General features: G+C 42.2%; 1 protein-coding gene across 6 annotated transcripts in view; it reads right to left on the bottom strand.

Moving 5' to 3' along the window:
- Positions 1-19642, bottom strand: part of MAP4K3 (mitogen-activated protein kinase kinase kinase kinase 3) — a 64341-nt gene extending 44699 nt beyond the window's left edge. For 5 of the 6 annotated variants that reach the window (XM_053974755.1, XM_053974756.1, XM_053974757.1 and 2 more), the window contains exons 1-6: positions 19435-19642; positions 11450-11507; positions 9208-9298; positions 6320-6384; positions 4066-4121; positions 1233-1280 (exon numbers count right to left, since the gene is read on the bottom strand). In XM_053974755.1, the coding sequence (XP_053830730.1) occupies positions 1233-1280; positions 4066-4121; positions 6320-6384; positions 9208-9298; positions 11450-11507; positions 19435-19545 (429 nt within the window). In that variant the 5' untranslated portion in view covers positions 19546-19642. Of the gene's footprint in view, positions 1-1232; positions 1281-4065; positions 4122-6319; positions 6385-9207; positions 9299-11449; positions 11508-19434 lie in introns of those variants that run through there. The other variant, XM_053974760.1, reaches the window with a different exon arrangement.
- Between the last annotated feature and the right edge of the window lie 567 nt (positions 19643-20209).

Genomic DNA, 20209 nt, shown 5'->3' with positions numbered 1-20209 from the left:
CGCTGCACAAGCACAGTTAATGAGCTTGGCAAACAGTGTAACAGCCCTGCTTACATGCTCTTGACCTTGTTCACCTTTCAAGCTAACAGGACAGGTACTCTAAACATGGAATTTAGCTACTGAGGGAAGCAAACTGTTCAGCAGTCAGGCAATCTGCAGATGATGACAGTACTTTTCCATGCTCATGAGAACAGATTTTAAAAAAATCTTCACAATGTAAGCACTGTAAGCATTTATTAGCACACTTCTGCACAGAAAAGGTATCTATGGTCTGTATCCTTACAAGCATTCTATAAAGTATAGTGGAAAATATTTCATTTTGGTGCCTGAAGTAATCTTTCATTCAGAAATTACTTTTGTGATTGCTCAAAACCCACATATTCTTCTGCAGCCATTGAGAACAACTTGGAATCAGGCTGCATGAAGGCAACTACAGTTAAAGCTGCTGGGGAAAAAAGGAAAGCAAAACCAGCCAAACCAACAGCATGCAACAACACAAAAGAATATGATGATTTACTGTCAGATTTCTAAGAGGAAGCTTGCCAGGTTTGGAAGGGCTTTGGAAAGACTAGATAGTAGAACTTCAGGAACAAAAAGTCAACAGGAAGCACCAGAAGGAAACTATAACAGAGTGTAAGAGTCTGAACAGGTCACTTTTGATACAGCTTTGCTGAGATGGAGATTTAAGTAAGTCAGAACTAATAGCCTGATTTGCAGCACCCTCTCTATTTTTAGCATGCGAGGGAGGGGACAGAAGCAGTCTCCAAGAACCGCAGAGAACAGCAGCCTCTGCCCTGCAATCTGCTCACCACGACGCAGGAAGCCAAAGCAAGAGCTCTGCTCACTAGCTGGTTCAAAAAGAAGGGGATATGGAGCTCCCTGGAAAAGCTGTGGGAAGAGCAAACTTTTCTTTTGCACAAAGCACACGCCCTGACAGCCATCTGAACACACACGGCTCTGGACACCAGCTGATGGCTGAATATCACAGCACTGGTCCACATAAACAGTTTGTGTGGCTCCAAGGAAAAGAACAAACTATTTCCTTGCATATATTTTAAAGAAAGATTTTCTTTTTTTTTTTGCCTTGGGCAGAAACTTTTATTTCTTTCTAATAGATTAAAAATCCCTACATGTTCAGAAATGTACTGAAAACTGATATGTAACAATAAAGACAACTGAAGGTGATGTAACCTCTTTTAAAAGCACCAAAAACCCCTTCAGTTTTTACTTACCTTTATATCTCTGTGCATTTTTCCTTTACTGTGAAGGTAATATAGTCCCTGCATAAAATATTTAAATAGCAATTTAGTCCAACATTTTTCATTTGACATACATTTCTTATTTAATTACCACATATATTTAGGATCCAATTTAATCATCTAAATGACTCACTGACTGAAGAACATTTTTGTATTTCAGTGTAATTTGCTGTAAATTTGCAGATTCAATAGATGTAGCAGCATATCTAATATCTTTATATAAAGCACCATACCTAAGTATCTTTATATAAAGATATTTAGACATTTATCTCCTATCTAAAACACAGGATAGATAGAAGTAATACCAGTCACCACACCTACTGGAAGAAGAGTATGCCCCAAACAAGTTTTTCTCTGGACATGGTAACTGTCACCTTTTTAGACCAAAATAATTACTGGCAAATGGTCTAGGAGTCTTCTATTCAGCAGTCAGATCACTGGACCACTAGTAAAGCTCCCTCCTGTATCATTACATATTTCAACCAAGCCTAGAAGTGCTGGCAGGCAGTGCTTTGGGTCCAACACCAGGCTTCAACTCTATTTCATGGATTTCTGCAAAAACATTCGGCCACCTGGGTCTCCTACCAAAACATTTTAAGACTCAACACAAGTTAGAAAAGAAGTTTAAATTCTGGAAGAATTCTGTAGAAACAAATCCCTGCATGACAAATCAGAGACTGTGTCACTTTGGACACTCTAGGCTTATCTGTAAAATTCTCTTCCAGAAGTAAAATCACACACGAACATCTTCCTTGCTCTGTGACCATGAATCTCCACAAGACTCCATGTTCATGGGAAATATCCATGTAAAGACTCATATTTTTTTGCCAGTTCATGTAAGACATCAGAGAGATGACTGCAAAATTTAAAGTGTAATTAATCAAAGCATCCACCAGACCATTGCAATAACTGGCAGTAGGCAGAAGAGTCCCATGTACACTCCTTAAATCTCTGGATGCTACTGGCATACAAAGACATTAATTCACACATTTTTAGTACTGCCCTGGAAGAATGTGAAGTCACCATTTTCAAAACTTAATGTCTGGAGACAATTACTTTAAAGGTTATATTTAAAAGATTCATATTTTCAGAATAAAATCTCACGGATTCCAGCAAAATGCATAGCAAGTATATTTTGAAAATGGAGGATTCAATGGGCTTCTAAATATGGAAACTGAATGTTAACATCAGCATCCAAGTGAGACTCTGGATTCATGGACACTGGTGGCAAAATTAATGTTGGACAAATTACTTCTATGGATGGACAATAGCCTATATTCTCAGACTTCTTACTCGAGAAAATGGTGTTCCATTATAAGCTGCAACAAGATATCTGAAACTACATGCATTACATTTGGTCAGTATAATAAACATGTATTTATATACAATTTAAAATATAGAAAAATGGGTCAATGCATAACATTTAGAAAACACAAAACAGTAAGCTTTTTTCTCACACACAATTTATACATATTAACCAAGATATCTTCCCACACAAATAAATAGCTTCATTAATTCCATTCTAGACTACTCACTCCTCCCTATCTAAGAAGATTATGGAATTGATTGATGGACTCTCTGGTGGGTAATGAATTGCTAAATGATTGTATCCAGAGAGCAGTGGTAAACAAGCTCAATGTCCAGAGTGACAAGTGGTGTCCCTCAGGGTCCCACACTAGATTGTTGATACAGACAGTGGGATCAAGGGCATCCTCAGCAAATGTGCAGAGGTCTCATAAGAAAGATGGGGACAAACTTTTAGCAGGGCCTATTGTGACAGGACAAGGTGTAATGGTTTTCAAGCAAAGGAGGCTAGATTCAGGTTACATGTAAGGAAGAATTCTTTTATTATGATAGTGATGAGCTACTGGAAGAAGTTGCAGAGAGAGGTGGTGGATGTCCCATCTCTGGAAACATTCAAGGTCAGGTTGGACAGAACTCTGAGCAACCTCATCTAGTTGAAGATGTCCCTGCTCATTGTGGGGGTGTTCTTTAAAGGCCCCTTCTAATGCAAACCATTCTACAAGTGTCTAAGAACAAAAGGGTTTAAAGATTCAAAACCCTTAACACTCCCAGATGTCACATAAGCCTGATCTGTAAGTAATGAAAAGTGTCACATCCTGCAAGTCAGAAGGCAGCAGTCTCTGGCATAACAGGGAGAGGCCAAGTGACAGCCAAGGGAGGTGGCTTGGAACAGAGCTATCTAGAAAGAGTGAGAGGCAGCGTGTCTCATCTGATGGCATTCAACAGGTCTGCGTTCACTACAAGTCAAGAACTGCTCTCTCACTGAGAGGCAAGACATCCATCAAAAAAGCAGTTTCTGATTACGTTTTACTGCTGTATTGAACCTGTAGCTTAGGAAAGAAAAATGAAAGCTACCATACCCACAGGGAAGGCTAATGACTTCAACACCTCAAGCACAAAGGCAATTTTTTTTCCTATTGGCACAGATCAACTATTAGATATACAAAACTAAGTGTCTTAATTTTCCTTCAAACGTGCAGTAACTAATTTATACTATAAATACAGATTAAGAAAACATTCTGCTTCCCCCCTTTTAAAAACAAATATAAAATTAACAGCAGAAAGATGACAAGAGCTTTCCTCAAATGATCCAGGGTAATTGAGGTTATGTAATTATACAAATTTCTAGGCTGTAATATGGGACCTCCTCAAAAGTCTGAGAAAACATTGTGTCATCCAGTTCCTGGACTTCCATGGCATCACATGTTATTTGTAGCTTTTATTCTTAGCTTTTAATATTTTTACATTAAAGGACAACCACAAGAATCTGAGGAGACACTACCTGTAGTGTTTCTCTGCTAACATAGGCAATCTGCTGTTCTGATAGTGGTCCAGTCACTGAAATGGAAGGGAAAAAGAAAAAAAATAAATCTCAAAATCATGTAAGATACCACCCATTCTAAATTCATACCTCAGTTACTTCCATTCACACTGATAGGACCTTACACTATGAGTCTCTAAGTAAATGTGTTTAGTCTTTATCCAAGACTGAGCATCCCAAAGACATTTCTAAGAGCCAAAAATGTCCAGTACTGTTGGAATGGAAACTACTAATTCTTCTGTATTTAAATCTCACAGTACTTAAGAGGAAAAAGAAGCACAAGTAATGATTTAAGCCTAACTCTTTCCCCTGAACAAACCCATTGTGTTCATCTATAGAGGGCTGGACTTTCAACTCAGTGACTCAGAGCTGCAGCCAACTCTGTTCAGTCCCCTTTGAGCCCTGGGCAATCCTTTGTATCATTTGTGACCTGCTCTCTCCTTCCATCCTTCCCACTGCCAGAGAAACTGTTCCCTCCAGCTTCTCAGCCTTTCTCTGAAATCAGCTGTCAGCACTGCTGCTCCTGGGCCTGCCACACCAAGCACCTTCTCAAACTCCCCCTGTAAGCAGGTTCAGCAGTTTCCCAAGGGAAGGAGGAGGATCCAACTTCACTCAAGTATCTTAGAGGAAAACAATTAAATTTTGAACGAATATGCAAATCAAACAGTGAGCAGTAAGCAAGGAAAGGTCTGTGACTTGACCCGGTCACTGGACTTTGATCCTGAAATTAAAGGGGTTTAAGACCAGGAAATGCAGTCCTGACTGTAAGCTTTTCAGGTTTTGCACAGAAAAAAAAGAGAAGTTGGATGGAGTTTCTCAAAGGACACTGAAGGAGTAGAAAGTTAAGAATGAATCTAGATTAAAGAATCTAACTGCTTAGCTTCTACAATTATTAGTATCATGCAATATATCTTCAAAGTAAGTCTACATCCAACTTCTCTCTGCTGAAAGAAAAGCTCCAAACCCACGCTGAACTATATATATTGGCACCCACAGTAGGAGTATCTAGGCACCTATTTTTGTTTTGAGAAATTTCATTCTGATTAACTCAAATGACCCGAGATTACAGAGGCCTATAGTTCAACTGGAATAGGACTCTCTAAAACATAATAAAGACCAGAAAAGAACCTTCCATTCTAACTACCAGCAGAGAAGCCAAAAATCAGCTGCAACGGGAAGCCACTCCTGTAGACATCTGCTCAGGCATTTATGTGGCATGAGCTCATTTCCTACTCTACAGGTGTTCCACAAAACAAAGCCTATTAAACACGATGCTTTTCTCAAAATTAGCAGAGTTAAAGGATCACCAAGGCTGCACTCAAACGAATATGACAGGAACATGGCATGAACTTGTGAATTGGTGCTTCTTTTAATTGCACCCAAGGTAAACATCAAAAGCTGCTTATGCACAAGAGACCCTCACAATGTGAAATCTTCACAAGTTAGAATATAGATAAGACTTTCTCAATAAAAAACATCACCTGATTACCCCAAAGCCATTACTCACTTAGAGCATACTCCTTTCCTACAAAGGTCTTAATTCCAGGGCAATAAAGTCCTTCAAAACTGATTTTGTCTCTTGAAAAATAGCAAGCAGTTCATTGATCCTGTCTTTATCCAACAGATTCACAGACAGCCCTTGTTTCTTTGACTGCTCACTGAAGCCAAGCCTAAAGCAAATATAGAGACCACCTTTGCTTTTCGCATGTCACACATCCAGCTTAAAAAAACCCTAAAATTTTTTTAAAATACCCTAATGGAATACAATACTGGTATACAAACATTTAAACAGTTTACAAAGGACAAGAGCATCCATGCTAATCAATCCACATACCTAGGTCTTTATAGGAAGTAGTATAGATTATAAAAAAACAAAGCTCAACAGCTCAGAAACAAAACTATGAAGCAAGACAGTACATCAAGACATCAATTTTTTCTTTTTACAATGTAGTATTGTCTAATTTTACTTTGAAAAGCAGTGATGGGCATATGAGCCCCTGAAGGATGGAAATAACGTCTGCTGCTAAACCCCTCCCACTAACGTTGTTTACAACACCCAAACCAATTAAGTAAAAACATAAGCTAAAATTTACCTTCAATGAATTATTATGGATACTGAATTTAAGATTCCCCCTCTAATTCCAAAACACTGCAATCATTTCAATTTTTGAAAATTAGCTGCATTTAGATTTTAAGGAATAAAGTCTTGACATACCATGATAAATATCCTGTAGAGAGCCACCTCCACAGAACTCCATGCAAATCCATAGCTTGTCTCGTCTAAAAAGTGAATAAAACCATTCATTAGCTGTCAGATTTGCAGAGGACTTGTAAAAGATAAGTCAGAGGACTCAAACACCATAAAGCACAACACAACATGCTTTGTATTATGGAAAGTACAAGTCAAATAATGAGTATAATTTAGTCTTTATGTGACACTTCACTGTCTAAACAGTAACTAATGAAATAGTCAAAAATATTTTACTTTAATGAAGCAATAAGAACAGTATTAGTGAAACATTCACAGCGATTTTTGTTGAAATACATTTTCCTGAGAGACAAAACAGATGTGGGTTCTTATTTCTTCCTCATTTTCACTTCTCCACTTTTTTCATAGCATAGGAGTTACCACAAACAAGAAACAAACACAAAACAAAAAGCCCCAGGCGTCTCTCAACCAAATTTCTTTCACAGCAAATTAAGTGAAACTGTAGTGATTTAGTTAAAGCTAGGCAGAGCAGAGCCCATGCTGTGGGTAAGTGCCTGCTCAGATAAAGTCTTTTCCTTCAAAAATACCTATGGATATTTTTGGTGGCAGGGTCAGAAGGGAAGTTATTCAGCTCTTCTTTCCTTACTAAGAGAATCAATTCAGTGGGATTCACTGCACCTCCACAAAAGGTGCTTTCCAAGAATAGACAACGGGCTGAAGGATTCAAAGGTATCTTCTATCATGGCCATTAACTCTATTTTCACTCAGTAATTTTCATCGGTAAGATGCGGCCACAAAAAGGCACCATGCAGAGCAAAAAATCTGGGACTTGCCTAGTCATTCCTGGCCATCAAAATACTCAGGTGGAAAAAAAAAAAATCCCATACAACCACCTCAGAGCAGACAGTAACACAGGAGAAGCAAAGGAAAGGCTGATGGTTGTTCTGCAGCTCCCTGATGACCTGGTCTTCCTTGTCTTGCATTCATAAGGCTCTGTTAGAACAGCTGAGACACATTTGTGACAGGGTTTTTGCAAGGCAATGGTGGAAGTGGCTGAACTTATCTCCTGAGCTGCAAACAACAAGTGTTCTCACCAGCAGGTGACAGCTAGAATATCTGCTGCTCCAAGGAGAACTCTGTCTTTCTTGGATCTCCTCCTCTTTTATGTCCAGAGTGCACATGGTCCTCAAAGCTACATTCCCACCCTCTAGGGGTGGGAAAGGTATTGTCCAAGCATTACAGGAGTTTTAAGCAGCAGAATTCCCTGGCTGTTAACTCCATGCATTTCAAGGGGTCAATCAAAGCCTTGCTTGAAATAATATTAAAGCTTTCCGCTGAAATAGCTGACCAAAGCCAGACACAGAAGCAGTGTGACAACCCATGCAAGAAAATTGAGTAAGACACAATCACTGAAGAGACATCTCCAAGTCCCTTCTTTGTTCCCCCCAATGATGCAAGATCAGATAGGGACACTTTTGGGGGCACTGGACTCATGGGCCCATGTGGCTGCATCCTGTTTGATGCCAAAAGTAGCAGCACTGTGGAAATGGGAAGAAGCCAGAACCCTCCCAGCAAAGTAAGAAACATGAAGCATTAAAGTGTTGCAAATTCTCACTTTTGCTTACTGGGCATTCACTTCCCAGTGTGCAAAAGCCCTACAGAAAACAGAAAAAGAACATAAGAGCATCAGAAGAGGTGACTGCATTTCTTAGTTTTAATCTAGCCTTTTATCACTGTGCCTAAACATTTTGAGACAGGTAACATCCCGTCTCAACTTTGAGACAGATCCCTGTAACATCCAAGAGCAACAGTGTGGAGTCTTTCTGCAGAGCATATGGTCTGAGCAGCAAGCAAAAGAGAGACAGGATCAACAGTACCATTGAGGGTCTACAACTTAACACCCAGGCTAACAGGAAGGCAGAAATGTCATTGTCTGAAAAATCCCTACACAAACAGAAGAAATCCTTGGGGAACAATATGCTGGTGACTAGCAAGTATAGGACAATAGTATTTTTCTTATTCTTCTTAGCATTGAAATATGCTTGGAAAACAAAAGGTCAGACAACAAAAGGTCTCAAAGACAGTGACTTGAATGCCCAGACAAAAAAATAAAGAAGCACTCTGCCAAAGAAAGCGGAGGGGACCACAAAGGAGTATAAGACAGTGACAAAATATATAGCATATTTGCCAAAATTTAATTCTCAGTCTTCAAAGGTATACTTTGATAGCCTAAGACAAGAGGGAAACTTTTCTTTTAAAGAAAAAGCACCTCCAGCTTGAGTACAGAAGAGGCAGTGTATCAATACAAAAATGCTAAAGATATTTGAGTACAACAATAGTAGTTGTGCACTGTTTTCACAGGAAATTTAAAAAATCATCAGAAGCAGCTTTTTATTAGTTATGCTAAGCAATCTGTTCCCACTATGACTAGTTAAAAGAAGTAGCTGGTAAGACAACTGAATACATTTGTCAATGTTTCTACAATGCAAATAACCTCACCTCCAGAAACAAACACAAAACCTTCACATTCTGGTCAGAAGTTCATATGTTGGAAAAACAGACATTCTACTGAAACAGATTTAAAAGATACTATATACACAGACACTTCATACTTAGGATACTTCTGCTTCATTTTCCACTTAGATTCAAAGCTTTTAAGCATCAACTCATTTGCAAGAAAACATGACTACGTGGTCACCAAACCATTTTGCTGGAAGAACAATTATTTAGAGAGAGACACTGTAGTAAATAGAACAGATTTGAAGGTGAATTAAAAAAAATACACAAGTGGGTAATACTTGGTAAATTATATTTTGCCTATGTCACCTTATAGATCTGTCCTTTACAAGGGGACAGGGACAAATTTTTAAGTGAACAAAAGAGACAAACTGTACCTGAGATAGCTGCCAAAATAAGCAACAATGTTCGGATGTTTACAGTCTTTCATCATAATGATTTCCTGCTGCACAACAGCAAAATCTTCTCCTGAAATGCAGTAGAACGAGTATTTTCTTTGGCCTGGGTTATAGTCACATCTTAACTTTCAGCACATGTTTATAAAATAAACATTCTCAGTAATTAAGACTAATTATCTGCAAGTTTCACAGATATAAATCAGCATTTATTAGCAAGGGCTTAGCAATAAGCAACAGTATTCTGAAGTTTCATTCTGGGACAGATGGACCTCACATCTGCTGATAGCTCTTACAATATTTGCCATAGTTCTTTCTCAAGTCCTTATTTTCCCTGAGACCCCACTGTGTCCATCTGCATAAGCCCTGCCAATAGCCTGGGTTCTTAAAAACACAACAAAACTTTGCTATTTTTGGCCACATGCCCACACTCATTAGCTCATCTTCTGAAGCAAAAAACAAAAAAGAACCAAAACAAGCCAAAATCAGTCACTAGAAGACTCCTGCTGCAACATTTCATCAGACTCCACAAGAATGTAAATTTATGGACTATAACTCACATCCAAAAACACTGCCACAGGGGTGACATCTACCTGAATCTCCCCATTTGGTACCACGGTTGTCCCAGTCTTTCTATTAAAGGTTCTTCCCAGATGTGTACGCTGAGAAAATCACGTGTGAAAGTGAAAACACAGCTGAGATGTTTTTCTTTTGGGAACCTTTTAAGTTTTTCCCAGTACATTAACATACTGATGACCTATCCATTGAGTTATTTATAACCAGAAATATGATATTCCCATGTGTTTTATTTAACTGACAGCAAATTTCAAATCATAAGCTGCAAGTTAACATCTATCTGTAGTGTGTAGCTGATAGCTTCCTGTCTCCTGGCTAGACTTTTGAACACACAGACACTAAAGAACAGAGGAATTTATTTTCACACATGGACCTCCCTGAAGGACACAATTCTTCCAGTATGTGACCAACATTTTCACTGCATTCAAAACAAAAATAGTGTAAAGCCTTAAAGCAAGCCCCCAGACATTGTTAACCCTCAGTTTGCACATTGTACACTGATCTCCAAAATTTCCACAACAGGGCAGCTGAAGCTTACTCTCTGAGCACCACTCAGGTTTCCAAAGGCTGCCAAAAAATATTTAGAAGTGTAAGATGCCAATTGTTCACCCATCACCACAGCATGGGGGCAAGTTCCCCCAGCTGCAGGGCATCCCCATGCTCTGCCCACAGCACAGTTAGCTGGACTGATAACCCATATCATGCACAGCCAAGGACTCCAGCAATGGGAACTGACATAAGAAAAACAAAGAAGCAGAACTAGACAGCAGCATCTGAGATCACACTTTCAGTGTGAGCAAAAGAAGTGTGATTAACATACACTTTTTGAACTACCTAGTAACATACTGTTCTGTCTTGAACTTTTAAATGTGTATCCCCTGTGAAAACACAACATTTCTAACCCCTTCCAGGATTTTAAGGAGGAAAAATAGAAAAAAAAAAAACTAATATCTTCTTTCCCTTCTTGCCCACATAGATCTTAAGGATCAAACCAGGTAGTTAAAATATTACACACACCCCAACATTAAATCTGGAACTGGAACACCAGCAGTTAGAAGTTAGACAAAAAGTCTGGATGTTTTACTTCCCAGATTAATCCTATTCAACAGGCCTACTCTTATTAACAGAACAGACTTTGCAGGCTGAGAACTGATCTGTAGGCCACATGTGCTTTGTGAAATCACCACAGAAGCACAGTGCAAGCATAAATCTAGCAGACGGTGAAGTCCTAATCAGAGCCTCCAAAAGATTTTCAGGAAATGTACTCAACTCCCTAATGTTCAGCTATTATTTCACCCTTCTTTTTAGTTCTTCCTCTACTCTCTTACCAGGCAAGTTCTTTTTGCCTTGCTGTCTTCTCGTGTTCTAGAAATTTTTATAACACGTGGGTCGAACACAGGACAAAAAACCCCACAATTCTCAGAGAAATTTTAATCAGCTTTCACTTAACTGTTCTCCAATTACATTTTTTCCTCTTACATCCTATTTGACATGGTCTTTTTTTTTAGAACAGTGTATTTTTTCCTACACCAGAAGTTAACAATTATCCCTTCTTTCAATAAGCAGACTTGATTGATTTTGTACAATTGTTATCTTAAGCACAAAAATATTTAGTTTCTGCAGCCTACTTAGTTAAGAAACCACTTACCTGGTTCTAGTTTTATTACTTTAATTGCTGCAAGCTCACCCGTGTTGACATTTCTAGCCTATAAAAAGACAAAAAAGGAGCATTTAGAGAGCAGAATGCAGCATCCACCTGTGCATTCTTGACTTGATGTTCTCTGACAGCAGTAGTCAAAGAGCAACTGAGGGACACAAAGGTTTAACACAGTGGGACCACTTGCTGGGGAACACCAAACAGCTGATTTATACTGAGAGCTGAAGCTTCAAGTCTGCTCATGAAACTACAATGCCACACAACACTTGAATTATTCAAGTCCTCAACCACGCTGTGCTTCCGTATGAAAACCCATAAACAAACCAAGCACTGAGAGAGGGAAAAGCAGGTGTAACACACGTGGGTCTCTCAGCAGCCAAGGGATCCAGGGCACACCAAGGGCTGTGCTCTGCAGTGTGTGGGACCACTTGCAAGACACCCAGATGAGCAATGCAACACTTCTTCCCCATTTTGCTATGTGCAAGGCCCCTTGAACCTTCTTCTCCACAAACAACAGCCTCCCGTTCCTTTTTTGAACCCTCTGAACTCTGTTGCAAAGGATTCAAAAAAGCAAGGCAGCAACAAAGGAGTTAGGGAGCATTCTCCTCAAAACTTTCCCTTCAGACACACAGCAGCCAACTGCAGCAGCAATGACTCAGGAGCTTCACTGCATTTTCACACACAGAATGTTCTGAACTGGAAGGGATCCACAACGATCATCAAGCCCAGTTCCTAAGTGAATGGCAGGGATCAAACCCACAACCCTGAAGCCATTAGCACCATGCTCTGACCAAGAGAGCTCTGTCCTGCTGAAGCCGCGGTCCTACTGAGCAACCAAGGAAGCTATATTTTTGAAAAGCCATTAGGAAGCAACATAAATTACTATAAAAATCATTTCTCTTCTACAACTGTACCATTTGACTTCTGACTGAATACCAAGAAGCCATCTGTCCAGGGCTTTCAGAGGATTTCTGTGTCCCTGCACCCAACCATGGACAGAAGGCAGCAAAGCTGCTTCCCAGCACTCAAGCAGCAGCAGCAGCTCCTGAAGGATGCCCAGCTACAGCCTCCTCTCTCCCCAAGGGAGGCTTGCTACCTGGAGGAGTACAGAATGCAGTGCCCAGGCTACCTCCATACAGGGCTCAGAGCCTGCTTTTGCAAAGGCCAGAATTACAGAACTTACACATGTAGCCAGGGATCCATACCTTATAAGATGCTAATAGTCTCATTTAAGTCACTTTAGGAAGTCAGGAATTCAGAGCCTTTATGGACTCACCAAGCATGTGCAAGGTTTGTTACGTGGCAGTTGGGACCTTGTTGTGGAACCAAAACTGGAGGGGAAAATACCCCCGAAGACTATAAAAAGTAAACAAGAAAAAAGTCTGGAAATAAATGCAGAGGGTATTCCTGTGTTTAGAGATTTACTCAGCTCACTCCTTGGACAGCTGATCTCAAACCTCTCACTATTCTTTGGCTTGGCAACACTGCTGCAATGCTGGGAGCACTGGCATTTGCAAATAATTTGCAGGCAGAGAGATTCTGAGACCAGTGGGAATCCTATGAAAGTCAAGGAGTCCAAACCTGATTGTGGAAAAAAACAGTTAACAAATGTATTTTTTCTAGCAGCCTTCTCTGTAAGCCATTATTTATCCACTCCACCAATGGCAGCAATGTCTCCAGACACCACTGGTGGAAAAAAATGCACAGACATTAAGAACAGAAAAAACATGAGCTTCTTTCATCTGTACCAGAGAATAGAGGCAATACATGAGAAAATGCCACCACTGAAGCATAGGATTTTTACTCCTTATTTCTTTTCCCAACATATTCTCTTCACAGCAAGAAACAAACAGAAGCAAAATGTTCATGAACCATCAGCATTTTTTAGCCTCCAAGACAAACAGGAGAAGTTACTGAAGCTTTAACAAAGACCTGTGATCATCAGGGGGGCTTGTTAACACTTACAGAATTGTTTTAGGGCAACTCGTACTAATAATATGATCAATGAGATACAACTGTAGTGGATACAAGTGAGAAGATCCTGAAGTTATACACTCTGCATAAGACAGGATAGAAACACTTCACAGGCCTCAGAAGCCCTGCTCATGATTTTTTGTTTTATTTATTTTTAACAATACTGTGTCCAGCTGTCAGGAGTTTGTGTCACTGACTATGGCTCCATAGGTCACTATACTCTACAGAGTGCTAGGGCAAGAAAAGAAAGACAGAAGGTTTTCCTGGGCTTATGAAAGCCAGAAAGGAGGAAGAAAATCTGATTTAATGCAGGTAACCAAAACCTTCAGCAACAGCAGCTACCCTGTGCTTAAGGGCACAGATTAAAAAAACATGAGTCCAAGTTGAGAGTCTGTGTAAGTTATAATTTTGCATCTCGTTCCATTTGGGTTATCAGCATTGAAAGTGTTATCAATAGCAGGAATATGAATTGTCTTTGTTAATCTGAGTATATAAAAAGATTATTCTGATTGTAGGGACAAAAGGGCTCCTTGTAAAGGCTAGGGATGAGAACAAGGTACCCCTGACAGGTTTTACTAGATCTCAAACACCTTTCAAATCATCAGCTGTGAAGCAATTCCTCCTCCAAGCTCACTCCAGTGAGAGACTGAGAATGACTGTATGGTTTTCAACACCTGCTGGAGCTGGCTGTGACCCTGAATTTGGGGGTGCCTAAGTATGTACCATACAGCACCTCAGAATGTGGAGGACACTGTCTTAGACTTTTATTTAGGAAAATCCCACTGAAATTGCCAGTTGCTTATAGGTTTTGAGACTGGAAAACCAGCAAGCAGTAGGTGGGTGAAGAATGATTTCAAACAAGTACTTCCAAGCTGGCAAAATGCAACTAAAATTTTGAAGAGGCTCAGGTAAGCAAACCCCGGCTCATTTTTTGTTACCACTTACACTCCCAGCCCTTGTGATGTTCAGGTTTACAGCACCCACCCGTTTCCATGAGCAGGATCCTTCAACCCCTTCCTTCAAATGCAGATTTCACTGTGTCAATGGAAATACAGGTTTTCCAGAGGCAAAAATTAGCCTACAATGCCTTTATCTACATGCAGACACTTTACCAAATGTATACAGCATTTATAGAATGTCTGCTCTTGAAAACTACAGAAGGATGCTAATTCTATCAGCAGCTGAAAGAACAATACTCTTCCAGGGATCTAGACTGCCATCTGAGCAGGAGTTTCACTGCTAGGTCAAGCTGAAGGAGCACTACCTAATTAAACAGGAAATAATTACTAGTGTACTCTCTAACAACAGCAGGATATCAGAAAAAAAAGTTTTATATAAAAAAACTGCCACCAAATAGAAATAAAAGCTAAAAACTGTCAGGCTTTGATTATCCTTCAAATGGAAACTGATAATATAAAGCATATAATGCTGCAACAAAACCAAAAAAGCAAAAGTCTAAGACAGGGGTTTCTGGTTTTGACCACTTCCTGTGTGAACTATTGAACAAAATGATTTCTAAACAGGTTACTACTCCATGGGAAAACTGGTCCCAGTGTACAAAGAGGTTTCCTGAGCCTGATTAGCACCACTCTACAGGAAAACGCACCCAAGCGACTCCCCAGCCCTTAGAGCCCTCCTCTTCAGCCTCTCTCAAACCCTCACAGCTCCCCCAGCTAAAAATAATTAGCTTCCACATTCTGGTAGAAAGTGTAATACCACAACCCCACAGAGTGACAATTTTAGAAAGCAATGCTTTGATAAAGTTGATGTTGAACAAAAACCTCTGTGCAAGGCACAGATTACTGGTTAAGGAAACCACAGTCCCAGAAACAAAGCCATATAGCACTTATTCAGTGCAGTAAAAACAGGATGGCAAAACATCCACCTCCCTCTCTGCCTACCTGACAAGCTTCAAAAACCAATTAAAGCTGAACAGAAAGATGTCAAAACACAGACATTTATTCCTAACAAAGTCAAGAAGCTTCAAAAGCTGTAATGTCAGTCAGGAAGAATGGAAGACTAACATGCCTATCAAAAAGCATAATTTCAACATTTCAGAAGCAGCCAAACTGAAGAAGAATTGATGCTCTAGTGGATCACCCCAGGAAAGAGGAACAAGGGCACACACATGTAGAGAAGAGGACACCAAAAAATAGAAGTTCATCAAAATTCAGGTTCATCTGACATGGACACATTCTCTTCCATCAACACACAGAAGCTCTATCAATAACCAGACACCAAAATATGAATGGCAGCAGAAAGCAGTACTAGTCAGCAGCTGCTCTCCAGAGATACCCACAGAACCTTAAGTTTTCAGCATGAGGCAGTTAAGCTGGTGGATACATGACTTCCCTCACAAAAACCAGCCTCCCTGCCGAAGGGCTGGGGACAAAAACCAGGCTTTCCTTTTTAAAAAATGAGACCTCAAACAATGTGCACCCCAATGAGCTGTCTTCATTTGTTATCTGGCTGAAGCCATAAATCCCAAAAAGAACCGAAAGAAGGCAAACACAATATAATAGATTACCTCTGCAGGAACAATAATCTCACTAATTATCACGACTGTTTGAATTTCAGCAAAATAAGGGCCTTTTTTGCAGTAAGGGGCTGAAAATCTTTAGAAGGGTCCACTTGCACTAGACAAATGACCTGTGAGATGACAAGTTAAACCTTTATTAAATCAAAGCAATTAATTTTCTTAAAAGATATGCTGTGATATAAACTAATCACATGAACAAAATGGACCTACAATCACCTCAGAAAATACTTCCAAACTCTGTGCAAAACCAGATGTACAGGGATAGGGACAAACAGGAAACCTAACAATACAGGCTCTGTCAGAAAACCCTGTGAAAGCATTTGAGACCCAAACCTTAAAAGAAAGGCACAACTTACAGAGTGTCTGGGACTAGGGATTGTTAGAATGGCAATTTCACAGCAAGAGACAGAAAAGTCTTCCTAAATGTGAGACGGATAAATGCAGAGCAAAAAAATTAAGCAACTACCTGATCTGACTTTAGGAATATTTCCTGAAACTGAGCAGGACAGGACATTATCTCTGTTTCACAACCAATAAATCCTAATTATTCTCTTACGCTTTGCTGACCACCGTACACAATTAAATTCTTTGCAAAAATGAAATACAGACATACAAAAACCAGAAATGACCCACACAAGGAATACATGAAGAACTAAGCAATTCAGGTAACACTTCATCTCTTACAACAAATTTGCACTGGTGCTAGAATATACACATTTTTGTTAACTGTGAATATTCGATAGAGAGATAATGGCATGACATGTTACCCTTTCTTGCAATGAATCCATTATGATTTGCTCCAAGGCCTTTCTGAAAGCTGAACTTTGGTGGGAGTGCAGACAACTGTAAAGTATTGGCTTGAGCCAAAAATCTGTACTGGCAGTGCACTGACATGTCCCTTTCCAGATACCAGCCTAGAGAGCAGGACTCACAGCAGCAAGATTGCATCCATCTGACCATATCCTCCTTCCCTTCCAACCGCTGTAGTTCAGTCCTCACCACCAGCTCTTAGATCAAATTCAGTGAACTCCAGACCAGCGACTCAGCCTCTCTTTAATATATAAATTTTGTTGTTTTTTTTTTACAAAACAAACATTTAAACCATGGCCTGCCCTAGCTCAGTTCAACCAGAGCAGAGTAAGAGAAGTAGATGTCACTCTGCTCTGCATTCAGCTCCTGAATGCTGTGCCAGGAAATAAGGTTGCAAAAAGTCAGCATTTAGCAAGACTCAACATAACAAGACTGTCAGCTTATTAAGGCAATAATCTTTTCTTGCTAATAGCAGAAACACTTTCCTACATGGCTCCCTCTGCTAAGGGGGCAAAACCACAAATTACAGCTTGAAGATGCCCAAGTACATGCAGTGCTTGGAACCACTCTGCTGGAATCCCACCACTGATGAGCACCGTTGGCACACAGCTGATTTCAACTCCACATAATTATTTCATCCACCTCAAAGTTCACCTACAGGTGACAGGTGAAGGCAAAAGAAAGAGGCTTTATGAAACCACTCATAAACATAAGGCATTAGTAAGCTCACATGTGGGTGACATTTCAGATAATATTACTACTTCTTTGTCACATTAAAAGTAACTGGCTTTAATTGCTGTTTTTGGGCTACTGTTATGCTCCACTTTGAAGACACCTTGGACAAAACCTTGCCTCAGAATGAAACAGGCAATAACCCACACAAGAGAAAAGCACCTCGTTTTCCCTACAGGGTCCACAATCTAATAAGAAAACACTTACCTCTCATCTAAAAGAAATAATTATAATACCAGCCTAGTGTATCCTGGTCCTGCTATATCACCGTCTATCTCAGCTGGTACAGGCAATTGTTAGCATCAACAAATCCACTCTGTGCCTCAAACAAGAAAAAGTCACAAGCAGTGCTAAACACTGGCCACTCACAGAGCACCAAACTGAAGGTTACTGCAATCTAAGTGTGATAAACATCAAGGAAACCTTCACAAATCTTTAACAGGTTTCATATGCACAGTGGTATTGCATACGTAAATATTCCAAACTCTGTGGTTGAAGGTAACACCCTTAAAATTAAACCAAAAAGACAGATGACTTGGTCAATTCACATCCTTCAGTCACATACAGAACATTGAAAAAAATTCCAATTGATAAGGTATCAGAGTCAATATGCCAGTTAAAAACTGCAGAGGAAAGAGACACACACAACATAAAACAGTTCGCAGAAAAACAAAAACCCAGAGCATAAGGTAAGTAGACTTGGACAAGTAAAAGGTCAGCACAGCACACAAATACTCAAAGAAAGCTAGCAAGGTGGGGCAAACAACACAAAACACCCTTTCAAATAAACAATTAATAAAGCAGGGAGTTAGCACACCAAGAGTGCAGTAACAAGAGGATTTAGGTCCTGAAACTTGCATGACATTTAAGAGAGATGAGATTAAACCAAAATCAGCCCAACTCGAACAAGACTTCATTCTAGGCACATTCACCTAAAGTCAAAGGCAGCATCAGCACCAGTTCTGTGCACCTCAAACTGTGGAATGGCTGTGCATGTTTCCCTACAGTCCTGCCTCCCAATGCAAGTTTCCTCACACACACACCCTGTGATGACAAAAACAGGCCAGAAGATGCTTGGGAAGCACACAGTTCAAACAGTGCTTCCGCCAGGCTGTACACGACAAACTTCAGCTCTCCCCTCTGCTCCGAGGCCACGCAAGAGCAGGTGACATCCCTATCCCAGGGAAAGGCTGCCACCTCCCAAGAGCCAGCTGGATACACAAATAACAACATACACTGGCAGAGCAGAGAAAAATGGCAAAGTGCATTAGAAAGCCCCTCCAAAAAAAAAAAAAAAAAAAAGAAAAAGAAAAACCAACCCAAATTTTGTTTAGCTGCTTTCGCACTAGCTTTGATTCTCCTACGTTTGCTGAAGTTATTTCTGAAAGACTCATCCTAACGACAAGAGTTCGCCCTCCACAGGGTCAGACTCACGTCTCACACCGACACAAACACGACACACCGGCATTCCCACACAACACGGCGACAGGAGTAGGGACCGGGACTGACACGCTGACATTTGGGCTGGAACCGAGCTGCTAAGTTCCCCGCACCCCTACAGCCGCCGGCTCGCTCTGGAAGACACTCGACCCCCAAGCTCCGCCCGTGACACAGCCGCCCGAGCCGGCACCCAGCAGCAGCGGCCACAGCCGACCGCCGGGGCGGCTCCACGGCCGCCGGGACCGGGCCGCTCCCGCACCGCTCGCCCCCGGGGGTCGCCCCCGGGCACGGCTCTGCCGCCCTGGGGACGCGGCCGGGTGGGGACGGCAGGGCCGGGCGCCCACCGGGGCCGTGCCGGAGCGGGGCGGCCTCGCTGCCCTCGGGAGGGCCGGGGCACGCCGCTGGGCGACAGAAGCCCTCCCAGATTTTGGAGGACCGGGGTGCAGGCGACACCCCCGCCGGGTCGCGGTGCGGAGCCCACCTTGTAAACGTCGCCGTAGGTGCCGCTACCGATGCGCTGGATGAGCTCGAAGTCCTCCTGGGGGTTGCGCCGCGACAGGTCGCACACCCGCCCGCCTCCGCCGCCGCTCATGGTGCCAGGGGAGGCCCCGCTCGGCCGCGACCCCCCGGGCCCGGGGCGGAGACGGGGAGCGAACGCGGCGGCCCCGAGCGCTTCACCGCCACCGCGCAGCCCGCCCCGCCAACATGGCGCCCTCCGCCGCACCGCGCAGGCGCGGGGCAGCGCCCGCCCCCCCCCTTCCCGGGGCGGTGCATGCTGCGCGTGCGCGAGGCCGGCCCGGGCTGTGGCGGCCCCGGTCCCCTCACGGCCCGGCGGCCCCGCCCGCAGCGGGGAGCGGCACCGCGGGCCCGGGGACCGCCCGGGGACCGCCCCAACAGCGCAGCCGGCCCCTCCCCGCAGCCCGCCTCACGGCGCAGGATCCCGCGGGTGCCGCTGAGGACTCGCAAATTCACCAACCCCTCCCCCCCGTGCCCGGGGCCGCTGCAGCAGCACCGGAGCCCGAGGACACCGCGGTGCTGTCCCCGTGCACCGGGGACCGCCTTCCCTGTTCCCTGATATCCATCTCTGGCTCTCCAGCTTGGGACAGGGCATTTGCCGGCAGCTGGGTGTGCGTGGGAACCCAGCGCTCCTTGTCCTAGCGCACACAGCTGGGAAGCCACTGAAACCCCAGCGTTGTCCATTTGCCCACATCCTCCAGTGCTGCATCCTGCGGGAGATCCTGAGGCCCTTGCTGGCT

Source organism: Vidua macroura, chromosome 3, assembly GCF_024509145.1.
Source record: "Vidua macroura isolate BioBank_ID:100142 chromosome 3, ASM2450914v1, whole genome shotgun sequence".
NCBI classification, from domain to species: domain Eukaryota; kingdom Metazoa; phylum Chordata; class Aves; order Passeriformes; family Viduidae; genus Vidua; species Vidua macroura.
This window is presented reverse-complemented; position numbering and strand designations above follow the sequence as displayed.